The 15,122-nt window shown below is 31.7% G+C and overlaps 1 protein-coding gene across 1 annotated transcript in view; it reads right to left on the bottom strand.

The window, feature by feature from the left end:
• Window positions 1-13,978: 13,978 nt before the first annotated feature.
• LOC120629327 overlaps window positions 13,979-15,122 on the bottom strand; it is a 52,049-nt gene continuing 50,905 nt past the window's right edge. Inside the window, exon 7 of the mRNA XM_039898240.1 lies at window positions 13,979-14,338. Coding sequence (XP_039754174.1) covers window positions 14,198-14,338 — 141 coding nt within the window. The 3' untranslated portion in view covers window positions 13,979-14,197. The remainder of the gene's footprint in view (window positions 14,339-15,122) is intronic.

The following is a 15,122-nucleotide window of genomic DNA, read 5'->3' as shown; positions in this document are numbered from 1 at the left end:
CTTGCTCAAATTCAAAACCCTAGGAACGCCACTGCTTATATATTTACAGCGGAGTGTCCTGTTGACGATATCCCATTCCGGTGTAGTCTAGAAGACGAATCAATACTCATGGAAAAATAAATATGCATCTTATGGATGTTACTTAATTACGTTACACGTTGTATTCAACAACTCAACTCGAGCGCTCCCCAAAAACTTGATCTTCTCATGAAGTTGGCGCAAAACTTTTCGTTTCTACGTAAAACTCAATGGCTCCAGCCCGATACTGATGCTTACACACCACTTCATGAGATTTTGGCGGTTCAAGTCGGCTCTTTTTAACTTCCGCGATACCACTCATAATTGGGTGCCATTCCCTATCCACCACTTGGGGTGGAATTGGGTACAAGAAATTCCTCCCAGGGGCTAGCTTTATATATTTAAAATAGGCATTTGGAGTGCGTGTCTCATGCCATTTTTTAGCACTAATTGTCACAAACGATACCTCCTTTTTTCTTATAACATCATTAGGTGCTATATGTATTATTATGTGTCGTCCATTAAACGTATTTTCGGTTGTTATTTAAGAACTGTTTAGTTTTTATTTGTGTAGATTTCCAACTATTATTCTAAGAGTATTTTCAACTGATAATAAACGCTATCAACTTTACAACACCAGACGCATAGACTCTTCTAACATGCTTTTAAAATTGCATGCATTTAAAGGATGTATGCTTTAAAAATGTAATGTTGATTCATTTTCTATAAAGGTTTTTTTTTTCTAAAAGTAGTGTGTATTTACTGTTAGAAAAAAAATACTAAAGTCACGGTTAATATATCTATACATTATAATAGGTAATATAAAATGTACAATAAGTTTTTATTTACATTAAATTCTATTTTACTATACATTCGAAATTCTGTTTCAGAAGTTGTGCTTTTTTTTGGTATCTACTTTCGATATTTTTATACAATGTGTGTCCAGGTGTGTTCTTGTTTATATACAGAATAAAGATAATACAGAAACCGTGAACACGACTAATATTGAAGCATCATACACCACTCCACTTTAGTAGTGTGTCTCGAACATGCGGTTAGACACTTCGTTCCATTTAGCTATTGACAGTAATTATTTTAACTCTAATGTTTTTAACGACGTTGACCATAAAATGGCGAAAATGGGACAAGTTTGTGAGTTGGCATCATTCCGCGGTCGTGAAGTGAGATGTTCGCGGTGCGTTTTCACTGTTTTTGGGCATAATGCACTGCATGCAATAATGTCTGAATGAGGCTTCTGTATGTTCTTAGTTCTGTATTTTTATATTATGCTTTATTTTATTTTTTATCTGTGTTATTTGGAAATAATAGGATAGTTATGATGTTTGACCTAATATATCAAAATATGTCCTCCAGATCAGAATGTATTTTTATAAAAACTAAAAAAACTCCTTAATATCGTCCTTTTGAATAGTTACTATTTAATACAATACGAAAGGTAAACCGCCATTATGCAAGACAACGCAAGTTGTACTCTATCGTTAGTCACAGCGGAAGACGGAAGCGATTTAGCGTTCCGAACCGATTTGGCTTAAAACAGATTAGCCCGCTACCATCTTAGACTGCATAATCACTTACCATGGAATAAAAAAACCTGGAGTATTTGTTTTACGCACAAGAAACTTATTCGCTGTGCTATTTATATTTATATTGTACTAGGTATACAGTCCCATTCAAGTCTAGGAGAAAAATTACCGAAGATCCTTTAGCTTACTTGTTATATTTTTTTAATCTATTAGTTAGCCTTTGAATGCGATCTCACCTGGTGGTAGGTTATTAAATGATTTGCGCGTTGACTTGCATAGGTGATGTTTAAAACCACCACAGATAATCAACAAGCCATTCAACTCCACGCACGCCACTAATGTTGATTCAAATCAAACATGAATATTTCATATTACCAGAAACACGTCATCTTTTGGGTTTGGTATTTATAGAATGCATGGCGTCGCGTGAAATTAAATGGCGTAGCATTTGTGGCGTGAATTTGGATATGCCATGCCATTTCATGCCACGCATGTTGACTTATGCAACTATATTGTATTCTTACAAACACTATTAAAATTCTTTCCGAATTATTCTGGATTTGATTTATCTCAAGATGGCGTCGCGTTGCATAAGTTGGCGTGTTGAAATGTGCCCGTGCTATTAATATTTACCAAGTGTCAAAATTAAAAGTGATACATACGAATCAAAACTGTTGTAACTGAAAATTGTTCTTGATCATAAATATTGATTGCTAATTCTGCGAACCGTCCTTAAGATTCTTCACTTACCCCTTTATTACTAAGCTATGGAAATGTAGAATTCAATAGTCATAATTTTCATCATCTTTTGATGGAAAGTATTTAGAGCTTTGACCTCCCACGCTGTTTGGCGAAATGCGGGTTGGTGGACGAATCCGATTAAATTTTAAAAATCATTTGTACAACAGATTTGATGTTATGAACTAAAATATTTATTATTCCTAGTGTATTATTATGTATTAAAATACGGTCCTTGTAAATGTATAAAAGTTCTACAATTAAAGGTATGCAGGCAGATTATTTAGCCAGTGTCAAAATTTCAAATCACCAAAAATAGTAAAGTACTAATATATTAATACGATGCCAGAGATTTCATCCGCGTGTTGCTTTTGTTAAGTAAAGTTGTATCATACAAACTAAAATCGACAACATCGCATCGCCTACCCTTTGCTCTTACTTTTCAGGGTCGGAGCGTGATGTTAAATAGCCCATAAACCTCCTCAATTTGGGTAAAAATCGCATTTTCTTTGTTTTAAAACATACTTTTCACTATTTTTAGTAACATAGTCATAAAAAGTGGTCTTATCAGAAGGCTAAGCTTGTAAACACTTAAAATTAACAGTAATGATAAAATAATTCATTGAAAAATATACACTGCTAATTTTTTACCTATTTTATTTTACGGAGTCCTAAAACTTGAGAGAAATCTGGACAGTGACTAAAGAATCTTCCTGCACGGCTAGCAAAGGCAAGATACATAAATCGTATCTCCCGATAAATCCCACCACTGAATATTTTACCTTTATTGAATATTTCCAATTTACTACACGAAACAGAAAAAAAGTCTAGTTCCCACATCTAAATACAACGTGTAAATGAAAACCGAAATAATACCTCAGAGGCTATAGAGGTACATTATTTACTGTCTCTGAGACTTATCTGTGAAACCGAAACGCTAATAGTTTTTGAGTAAACCATTGCCATAGTTTTTGGTGAAAGTAATCGGATACAGCCCTAACATCAAATGTAAAAGTAAAGTGACTCCTGTCACTTTAGTAGGTACGCGTCGTATAGCGTAGGAACTAAGCACGTGTCGTTCTTTTATATTCAATAGGGTTGTCATAAGTAAACATTTAGAATGTTTTGAATTCATTTGTATGGAAAAATAAATATGTTTCTATTTAATTGATGTGTTTACAGGGTGATTCCTAATTAAATATACTCATGCACCTTCGAATAGTATTTCGTAATTTCGTTACACGTTGTATATTATGTATACGAGGATAAAAATTTGTTTTTTTTTTCCCGATTGACGAAATGTCTTTAGCCCATGCTAGCCTAGTATTTTCTTACGAATAATCAACCTGTATTGAATATTTCCAATTTGCTATAAGAATGTTTGGACTTGACAAATAAAAAAAAAAACGAAATTGACAACTACTTTAATAATAATTTTATTAGTAAGAATGGTTTTAAGCCATTTTATATGTTGTGATTTTATTTTAAGACTTTTCAAGGGAGTGTGTAAATAAATTTATTTTAGTTTTAAATTTGTTCGTATTAATAGGTACTAAAAATATTTTAGAGTTGGAATAAATAGATTATATTATGACATGTTAATAATGTGTTGTGATTTATTACCTCTAAACTATCTTCAAACGGGTATCGTGTAACAGGCACTAATTGTCCACCAATCCGTTTTGAAGCAGCATGCTGTGTGCTTTAGACCCTCCTCTCCTATGAGAGAGTGGGCTTATTATCATATTTAAGTAACTATTATTATGTGGGCTTATTAGCCCAGCTGTGGGACTTTAATAGTCTGATGATGATAGGAGCTTCTATAGCAGTAAGATTTATGTTACAAATACATTCTCAAACGTATCGACAACCACACAGAACGATATTGGTTGTTATTTTTTGAACATTTCCCAAAAACCGCGGGAGCGATTTCCAGCCATTTATTAATTTTTTCACGACTCAAAAACTAAACAACTTACTAAGAACAAAACTGCACCGGTTAAAGTAGCTGATATGTATGTGCTCCTAAAAAATTGATCCCGAATATTCCATATTTTGTATTAAACTTTTAAATAGTTAAATAGTGCTGACATTACATTAAGTCAGTTGACATTACAAAAGATGTTTGAGGTGTAGGTTTTTTGACATTTGACTGCCGCTTGGACATCGCACGAAAACTTTGATTTATGTTTTTTAAACAGATGACAGCACGGGCGGGAGATATTAATGTTCTCTCCGGAAAAAGAACAAATACCCTGTTGCTGTGCTTTGGCTGTTATACACGTAAATTGTAGGTATAGTACTTTGGCAGGGGATTCAATTTTTGTCCACTGCCTTTGCTAGCCTTGCTGTTAGCGAGTTCAGGTGGTAGGCGAGGCCGTAGCGATTCGTTCCCGTTGCTATTGATAAATGACCAGAACCATTAACCCTGCTAGAAGGATGAAATCCAAATAAAACGTACACTTCAACTATATTTCTGTTCTAATTTATTTGATTAATCATCTGTTCTATACACATGATATGCACCAATGCCTATAAATAACACAAACGATGTACGACCAAAATTCCGTGGTTATGACAAAAACAATTATTTAGGTTTATACACACAAAAACTAAACATTCCATATAATAATAATTATCTCATATAAAAACATTAATTAATTAATAACGTTCATAACTTATTGAGCGCAATGACAAACTTTTCTTTAAATTTTATTTTCATTAGGTTAAATATTACAAACACAAAAGTTTATAATTAACATTACATCATGATACTTCCATCCTTCGTCCATCTCATTGGTAAAACTTTTCATAATCAACATTACATCACAGTGATTATATTATATCAATCAGCTGCCGTATTGTGTAATTTTTCTGACAGTTGTCAACTGTATTTTCGATTTTCTGTAGTAGTAATTGTAAGGAATTTTTATGTAGGTATACTTACTCTATTTCTTCTAACCTGTACTAAAATGCAAGCAATTTTTTAGTTATTTTTGCGACAATAATATTAACTTATTTATTTTAAAACACATTTTTTTTAAAGTCAAAACACAAGCACTTTACACTAAAAACTTGGAAACAATTCTAATTTTAAGACAGTTAAGAAAAATGGGATAAAGCTTAACAATAGGTAAAGTTCTCCACAACTGTCAGAAAAGTACATACACAATACTGGGGCACATTTATCTTGCATTGTGAGGACTTCTACTGACTGATGAAACTGTCTTAAGACTGATGAAACTGTCTTAAGACTGATTCAGGAGAGCATTTACGCTGTCTCAAGACATTTTTGTCACCGAGGTTTATATTTTACCAACTATTCAAGAATAGCAATTGGATAGAGACGCTAAAAATCTGTTCGGTACCTTCTTTGGCTTCATTTCTAAATAAATAAAAAATAGTTTTGAGAATGGAAATATTATGGAAGAAACAAAATAATTAATTGATTGAAATCAACACTGTTTTGAAATCACTTATAGTTAGTTACAGAATTCAAATACACTTCAAATTTCAGACTGTTTTTATTTTCAATTATATTTATTAGTTTCCTATATTTAAATTAGTTTTTAAACTTATTCAAGTTTATATACCATAATTAAGAGAGATTCATTGTCTTTTTTATTAAATCACTGCTGATTGCAAATTGTTTAGCAACAGCGAAGTACTTATGGGAAATTAAAACATTTGTCTATGCGTGGTAAACTATAACTAGTCTTATAAAACTACAACTCAAAGAAACTAATTCATAAAGGAACGTTTTTTTTACAGCATCTTAGTCTTAACAAATTAATTGTACTCATAGCTATATACTGAACAACTCTTTTGGTCGCAACTTAATTTCTAGCTGTAAGCTGCCTTAAAAACGTAGTTAGTAGTAACTTATGTTACAGTCAAGCAATTCCGTCAGTTATTTATTGCTATGATTCTCTACTGATAGAATATAATTTTTTGTTTATTTTCTACACTTTTAGTTTTTGAGCTGGTCACGTGGCAAGGGCCATGAAATGACAAATGAAGTACCATTGCAATAAAATAACTTCTAAAAGATATTAGACGAAGAAAAGGAAGTCTGATAAAAAGCCGGAATCGAGTTTCACGGAGAATGAATATGATCACGCACTGCCAATAGGCAACTTACGATTAATTTAACATGGTTAAATTAATCGTAAGTTCCTTCCGTAATTGCCTTACGTAAGTAAAACTTACAGGTGCAATGCCAAGCTCAGTAAAAATAAAACAACCAAGTCCCATTTCAGATGATTGTCAACTTAAATTTGCATTTAATTTGCAACAAAATTGGCATTATTTATGTCAATTTTGCGAATAAATTTAACTAGCACTTACCTACTTAACTTAAAAGTTTTACTTTACCTATTTAAATAATTAATAAAATAAGTCTATGCATCTAGAATATATTTTTAAAACCCTTCTTTTTTTTGAACGATGAAGAAAATTACTTTCAAAACTAACTTTTTATATTCTATCAGTGAAATAACTTGTTCAAAATACAGCCATTTAATTTTTAAAATTACGTAAATACTAGTTCAACACACACCGTTACACATAATTCGTAAATAAGTTACAACAAAATCGACTCTAAACTAAATCAGTAATTAGGCCTGAAATAGTTAGCCATCTTGCTAGACTAGGCAAATAGAATTCTAGATACGAAGCGAAACAGCGCGATTTAAGAAAGCGATCTTCGTAAACTTCGCGTGGAAGCACAATAATTAATATTCGATCTAATTTGGGTATACACAAATCAATAAGCCATTTGACGCAGGGCTTGAAACCGGTAAGTATTAATTTACCGGAAAGTGTTGATTCATCAACCGGCTTTGTTTTTTTTTATTTACCAGTTAATTATTGATTGAATCAAGTTACCGTTATACTTAAAAATACATAACTTTCAAATAAACTTTACCGATATCTGTCGACGAAATCGGTTAAATTATTTTCGAATTTCAAAACCTGCTGCCAATTCTAAAAGTGCTACTATCCTTTACACAATAAGCCTCGTGGATAAGGATAGGAATACTTTAAAAATGTTCAATTTAAAATGGAGATTTATGTCCAACCAAACTAGCACCATTAATTAGGTTATCTTAGGGTATTGAAAAGAACACCGTAACTGACAATTACAAAAAATAAATTAAAATTGGTGCATTTGCTCTTACAGTCGAAAAAAATAGGTGGATACGATACAGTACGGTACGGTAATCGTAAATATTTTGTTTTCTTTACAATTCCATTATTTGTTAGTTTCTTTAGAACTAATTTTAGTATAGATATAGATCGGATGCGAATCATATATTATGTTTTGACGCTTTTAAAATGGGGTGTGTAGGTAAATATTTTCCCTATAAAAGGTTATATCATTCTATAAATAAGCAGACAATTTTTTTTTGTAAAAATACTTTTGAAAATGTGTGATATTTAAATTTATGCACTCAGGGCCGAATTTAGCGCTGAAGTGTAAAGATTTAAAAAGTTAAACGATAAGGGCAGTTTTGGTTTGGGCTGTGGAACATAACTTCATCTGTCAACAATGATATCTACATTTTTGTTTAAATTGTTTTATTAAATAAACATAACAGGAATTCTAAACAATAACTATCAAACTTAAGAGCTGTAAATTATCGTAATGGAACAACGGAGTTATTTGGGAAAATTCAAAATTAACATAACAAGAATTCTAAACAATTACTATCAAACTGAACAGCTGTATATTATCGGGATGTAAAAACGGAGTTATTTGGGAAATTCAAAGTTCTAGTTTAAAACGTGATGTTAGTGAGAAGTAGGCACCAGTAAATCGCTTTTTTGCAGTTATACGTAACAAAAAGTGAAAAAGGAATCATCGTGCCCGATGACGGCATGCTCCATAGATCAAATGGGCACTACCCAACAATGATATTATAAATAGGTGGTGATTAAAAAATAAGAAATCTAGTATAGATCTATGCTACGCTTATTTTGACCCTGATTGCTGTTTGCGTCTGCTGGTAGACAAATATAAAATTTTAACCCTGTCACCAGATTATGTGCGCTTGATAATAACATTCAAAATATGTTTAAACTTCTTTTTACGTTTTGTAAATAACAATTTACATAAAATATAAGAGGTAAAAGCAAAAAATTTAATTTGAGAGAGGAAAAACTAAAAATTAAGATATGGATATATCGTAACGACAGATGATGATGGTTTTCTATATACACAACACTGTTAAATAAGCCAGTAAGTCTAAATAAAGCTCATAATTTTCCTTAACATCTATCTATGTGGGTTTAGATTTTTAAAAGATTAATATTACACTTAACACAAATGTCTTCACGTATGTACCAAACAAACATACCAACCAATGGTACAATTATAACATAGTACTGACGGATTTGAATAATATTTTCAATTCATGTAACATGTAAAATTATATTTATTGTGTTTCTCAGTTAATATATTTTATATTTTGCATAGGATGCTATATTTAAATAATTCACATGCTTGCACACAGGATTTTATAAATTATAAATATATATATTTATAATATATCAATAATAAATATATATTATAGTAAAGTACAAGATAAAAACACTCTTTAAAACGATAACCTAAGAAACAATATTTTAAAAGGTATTTTGTCCAGTGAGATTTTATTGCTCGATTCGACAAATAGAAGATTTATGGGATTTTAAAATATTTAGAGTTAAAAATAGCGATTAAGGAAAACAAGCAGATATCTTATGCAAAAATGATAATTAATTAATTGACGATTCTTAGATTTAAACAATTCAAAACAACTACATTCATCTGATTACAAAGTTATAATTGACAAAAAACTAATCAAAAACTTTATACCACTCAAATATATTTTTATTGATAGTTATATTTCAAGGTAAAGGCATCACAAACATCGATTACCATCGAAATCATCTTCATTTTGGTGTTTTCGTTTGAACGATGAATACTTTGAAGTTAATTTCGATTATAATGATGTTTCGTGGTAGCAATTCAGGTATAGACACTTAGGTACTAACCGTAGTGTCATTATCCCATCAAATATATTCTAGCTAAATCTGCAGATATACATTTGAATATTCCACTACTAAAGGTGCAAATAGTTCTAAAATATATAATATATTAAGTATATAAACAGTATTTCTCTATTGTGCAATATACAATGCACGCTTATATGTTAAATTATAATATTGCTAACACTTCTCTGTCACTTCAAGTCACATTATTTTGAGTAAAATATGATTTAAAAAGTCTTGAGTTCATAGATAAATCGTTAAAGTAAATCAAAATATATTGGAGTTATTTTATTTTCTAGAACCTATTGTTTATACAATATTTTAATAACATTTTTTTTTGATGTTCACATAAAATATTCATGTCATATAGATAAAACTTATTATGATTTCACATTAAATTATTTGATGTTGAATTATTATCCAAATATATAAAATCTTCAATGTAGTTTTTTTTTTTGCTTTCATAATAATTATCACAATTATATTAAAAAATAAACAATATACCTAATGTATATTTCCCGTGAGTTATGGATTTATAAATAAATAATAAAAAGTGTTAACAATATTATTTACTGATGCATGTAAGGAATGTGCTTTACTGCAGTTTCTTATTTTTAAAAACATAACTGTTAAACAGTAACTATCACTCACTCTAAACATACTTAATTATTTAAGCATTTTTATCATAACTTGGTGTATTTACGTAGTTCAAACGCCAAGTTCAATAATTATGTTACATTAATAATTACAATATCTATTATAGTAAATATATTCTCAAATTCATAAATTACATAGGTAATAATATATTTTTAACAACTTTATCATATTGAATAAATTATTTCGTAGAATACATTTCATATTATTGCACCCTATTGTTTGAAAAAAATATTTTATTTTTAATATAAAGAACTAAGGCTGGGATCTGTAGGTACTATAGGTATTTGGGTTCTGTCTGATTAAGAGCAAAGGTTGGGTAACTTTATAGTTTCTGTCACACTTATTACTAATACAAATTATATCTATTAGGTAAAACATTATATCATTTTTTGATATACCTAGTCCAAGGAGCAGACATTAAAATATGAAAAGAAGGTGCCTTACAGGGTTTTGATAAATGTAAAGGCAAAATAACATATTAACATGGTATAAAACAGTTAATTGTTCCGATAGTATATTTAATTGTTCGGATAGAGCATGATGTACTATTATTAATATGTGATGTAATGAATGAAATTTAAGCACGCCAGTTGTAGATGATTACTATCTTGCATTGTTATTTTGAAACAAAATTTAATTTTTCCACGTTAAGCATCAAATATTTTGTAACGTAAATATTATTTTATTTGAACTCACTTAGTTTTTTTAAATACTCTATAAATATAATATAATTATGTCGTATGTATACATACTTATATTATATTTAGTCTATAAATATAATATAAGTATGTATATATAATATAATATAATAATTACGTCGTGTATAATCGTTAAATATTTTAAATACTCGGCGCATGAACTACACTCGATTGTTGACATACTAAAACTTAAATAAAATTATCGCGCATACATCATAACACTCTATTATACATCAGTTAACAATCATTATTGTCAGTTATATATCTAGTTATGATTTTATATTTAGATATAAATTCCCACTAGTATTTAGGCAGTTTTAACACAATTTTATATTTATATCATATATTCACTATTTTATTTCGTAAAACGATTAGGTAAGGTTTCTTTTTAAGTAGGTAAAAGATAACTATTCGATAGATGGTATAAATAAAGAGAAATACCTACTGATATCGTTTTCTTAAATAACAACTTTAACAATGTTTTGATATTTTGTCAGTTACTTAGTTTTGTATTTGCTTGGACAAAAAAGGAAGAAATATACTCAAGTAGTTTTTAAAGCCATATTGCGTCAATTATTCATTTGATAATGTAATTAACAACTCCATCAGCATCAGCAAAAGTATTTTTTTTTTAATAAGAAGTCAAATTAGGCTAAATAGAGTATTTATTTATTCACCTAGGTTAATTTAGGTAGGTACTCCAGGCATTTTGTGTAATATAATATACTTATATAACAGAAGTAGAGAAAGGCCAAAGAAGAGATGGAAGAGGATAGATATGCGTGTAAAAGGAATCGATAGTGAGATGACGTCTAATAGAAGTGAGTGGAAGAAGATATCAGGGACACGAGGCTTAACACACCTCCGGGTCAGAGCCTGATTAAGCAAACGCGGGGCCCGTAGCAAATTCTTTAAAAGAGCCCTTGTTCTGCTATTGATTCTTAAGTATAAAGTGGTAAACATACAATTCAATACTCAATACGTATAAACGTACCTTAAATACAATACGTATTTGCTATCTATAGGTTACAATTTGGTGGGTAATTAATAGTTTAGGAAATTACTATAGGCGATGTCTGTGTGTGGGTGCGTGTGCTTCTCTGCCTGACTGACTGAGCGATGTCAGAGATGAGCGGTATTAAATATGCCGGGCCCCCTTTTGCGCAGGGCCCGTAGCAATTGCTACAATTGGTACGTGGTTAATCCGGCACTGATCCGGGTGATGTACATAGAGTGGAACTTTGTAGGACGTGCTAGCATGGTCTGCGATGTATTGCTCTATTTAATGACCATAGTATTCGGCTTTTCATCAGCAAGGTTATTCAGTTCACGGGGAATTGAAAATATCGTTAAAAACTACAAAAGTTGTTCGTCAAAGAAGTTGCATTCTAAATTTTGTAACTTTAGTTGGCACTCGGATGAAGCACGACGAATTCTATATCTGGGAATTGAGGTTACAGAATTTTAAATACCCAAGGGTTTAAGTATAATTTTGTAGCAACTTGTCGGAGTTTCCAACGTAATTTCGTATCACTAAGATAACAACTGTATAGACTGCCAGGTGGACAATCTCCATTGTCTATCATGATTGCAAAAAAAAAAACAAAAGATATGCTACCGTGCATATGCTTCGTGCTTTGCATGAAGACACGGGGTCTTCAAAGCTATAGTCGTTTAGCTAGGGATTTTTTTAGATTTATTATACCTATATATTACCCTCTTTTAAGAAACCACACCTAATCGAGGGTATACTACCAATAGTTGGCGTTACGACGGATAGCTAGCACATTCAGTATTAAAATTACTACGGAGTTTATAAATAACGCTTACAATATACTAGATACAGTCAGGTTGGGTAACTTTGGCTTCCAGCGCAATATGACAATCAACGGAAAATGGTAATTGTTTTTATATTTGCATTTTCTTCCGACTACCTCTTGTCCAGTCACTTTTTATGGGTATTAAAAAAATTTAAATTAAAAAACCTGATTTCTGCGCTCTTTCTAAACCCGTTTTTTTAAAAACTTTAGCGGAAAAGGAAACCCTATTTTTATGGAGTAGGTAACATTTTACTACATTCAAAATAAAAGTATCTTACCTGGACAGACAATAACATGTCATGTTCTTAAAAAAAACCGACTTCTAAAGCCAGAATACAAAAAGAAAAGGTTTTTTTGTAGTTAAATAACAAGCCGGCGTCAAGAATTATAAATTGCAAAGTTCACAGTTGCCTGGATGCGTGGATTTTAAGCAAGTTTAGCTTTATTAATGTTTATTGTATGTAAGTTACGACAGAAGCGCTTGTGACACAAAAATCCATTTTCCGTTTACAATCAAGTTTACGTAAAAGATCATGGTTACCCAACGTAACAATACTACCTAACTACCATAATTACGTTCGCTAAACTCAATTAACAGCTGAAACACTTGTTGCGGTACGCAGTCGACAAAACCGAAACTTAGCTTAAAAATTAGATACACTCTTTAGAAACCGCCAGCTTTTGTATCAAACCTTCAGACAACTTACTTAGAACAGTATTCTGAGTAAGTTATTGTCGTTACATAACGCGATCTAAGTTGATCTTACTGAAGTTAGTCACTAATGTTTGCGTAGATACAGTTTTTAGGAATAGTATAGAAGCCTGAAGCCTTTAATAGTTACTGCGCAGTCTGAGGAAAGTCAATTTGAAGGTGATTTAATAATGGTAGTATGCTAGGGAATATGTTATCGGAATTAATATTTATGAGGTCCGCATTGTTTTCGTTGCCACTATTCCGCTATAGGATATACAATGTTTCCGAATCGGGGCGAAACTTCACATTGGCACCTGCTTTCCTACTAGTATTTAATTTGAAATAGTCATTTCAAGTTAAAGAAACAAGGAAAGAAAACTATCAAGGACTTTTAGAGATGCGACGGGAATTTGCTTGGCGCAGACGTGAATTATCCTTATTGGTTAGACTCAATTAAGTTAATCATTCTATATCAATAAATATCACCTTACATTCTCCGTCTCGCTTTTCCCTCTCCATCTTTTATCAGCTTTCATGACAAAAAACTTCAATATCGATAAAATTAATCATGAAATTTGTCAATCGGTCAATTTAATTAAAAAACCTAAAGCAATGGAATCCGATTTTTATAGATCTGGCTGGATATTGAGGGCAGTTTTACCTACTGCCACTGTTTCCTAAAGTCATAACATGAATTAGTAGAATTAATAGAGAGAACAAATTATGTAACCGAGAGTCAGACTCTCGGTTACATAATTTGTTCAGTAATATCATCATCCCGACCAGAAAAACATGTGATTTGTAACTAGCTAAGAAAAATTCTAAATACCATCCTCAGCTATGTGATGTCGACCCAGCTGGCAATTTCTAAACAGAGTGTTAGTATATCAAACGTGCAAAATTTTTCTCCATTTGCCGCCACACGTAACGTTTTGGCCGATGGTATTCATAGTTCGTATAAAAAGTATTGCGACATTGTTTATTGCTTGTGGGTTAGGATCGTAGCTGCGCTGGGCTGAGAACCAGCTCGCCGTCGGGGCCGCCCGCGAAAGAGACATTTCTTGGGGGCGGCCTTTTTCCAGCTGTAGCCTGTGCTGACTGAAGAGATGGCGGCGGCTTTGGCTGCGACCCCGCCTGGAAAAAAGTAAAACGCTTCGTGTAAGTCCTTGGAATATCAACTACGTAACAGTGCACTTTATGATGCCTTGCAATCGTGGACGAAGTGGATGTGGTCGAAACTGCTAGTAGGTAGACAATGAAAATTAAGCTATATTTTCTATTTATTTACTTCGCGAAAAGCAGGAGAATATGTACGGTGTAATTAATAAGTTACATTCATTCATTGTAACGTCAACATATCCTGAGGATGCTCCGGTGTCGGAGCGAAATGTTCCTAAAGAGTACTCATAGTACTGGAAGTACCATAGTACTCCCAGTCCACAGCAGATCTTCCGAAGATTTCTTTGGTGTGGAGTATAAAAATTGAAGGAATTATAAATAACACAATACAGATTCTCCTGCTTTTCGCGGACCATAACAAAGTAACGCCTGCTCCTATGCAATATTTAGAAACTGCTAATCTATATATATAAAATGCAAAGGTGACTGACTGACTGACTGACCGACTGATCTATCAACCTACAGCTCTTACCACTTGACGGATCGGGCTGAAATTTTGCACACACATATATTACAACGTAGGCATCCGCTAAGAAAGGATTTTTGAAAATTCTAACCGTAGAAGGGTTAAAATCCTTCATTTATCGATTTATTTTTCAAGTTACATCCATGAAACTTTGATTTTAGGTTTTCGATTAAAAATAAAGAAATACATGTTTCACAAATTTTAAAAATTTCCAATCCAAAAGCATCAAATAAGGGATGAAAATGTATATGAAAGTTTTTAATTTTTTTTACT

The sequence above is a fragment of the Pararge aegeria genome, chromosome 14 (assembly GCF_905163445.1).
Source record: "Pararge aegeria chromosome 14, ilParAegt1.1, whole genome shotgun sequence".
In the NCBI taxonomy this organism is placed as follows: Eukaryota; Metazoa; Arthropoda; class Insecta; order Lepidoptera; family Nymphalidae; genus Pararge; species Pararge aegeria.
Note: the sequence above shows the minus strand (reverse complement) of the source record. Positions and strands in the feature narration are given on the sequence as shown.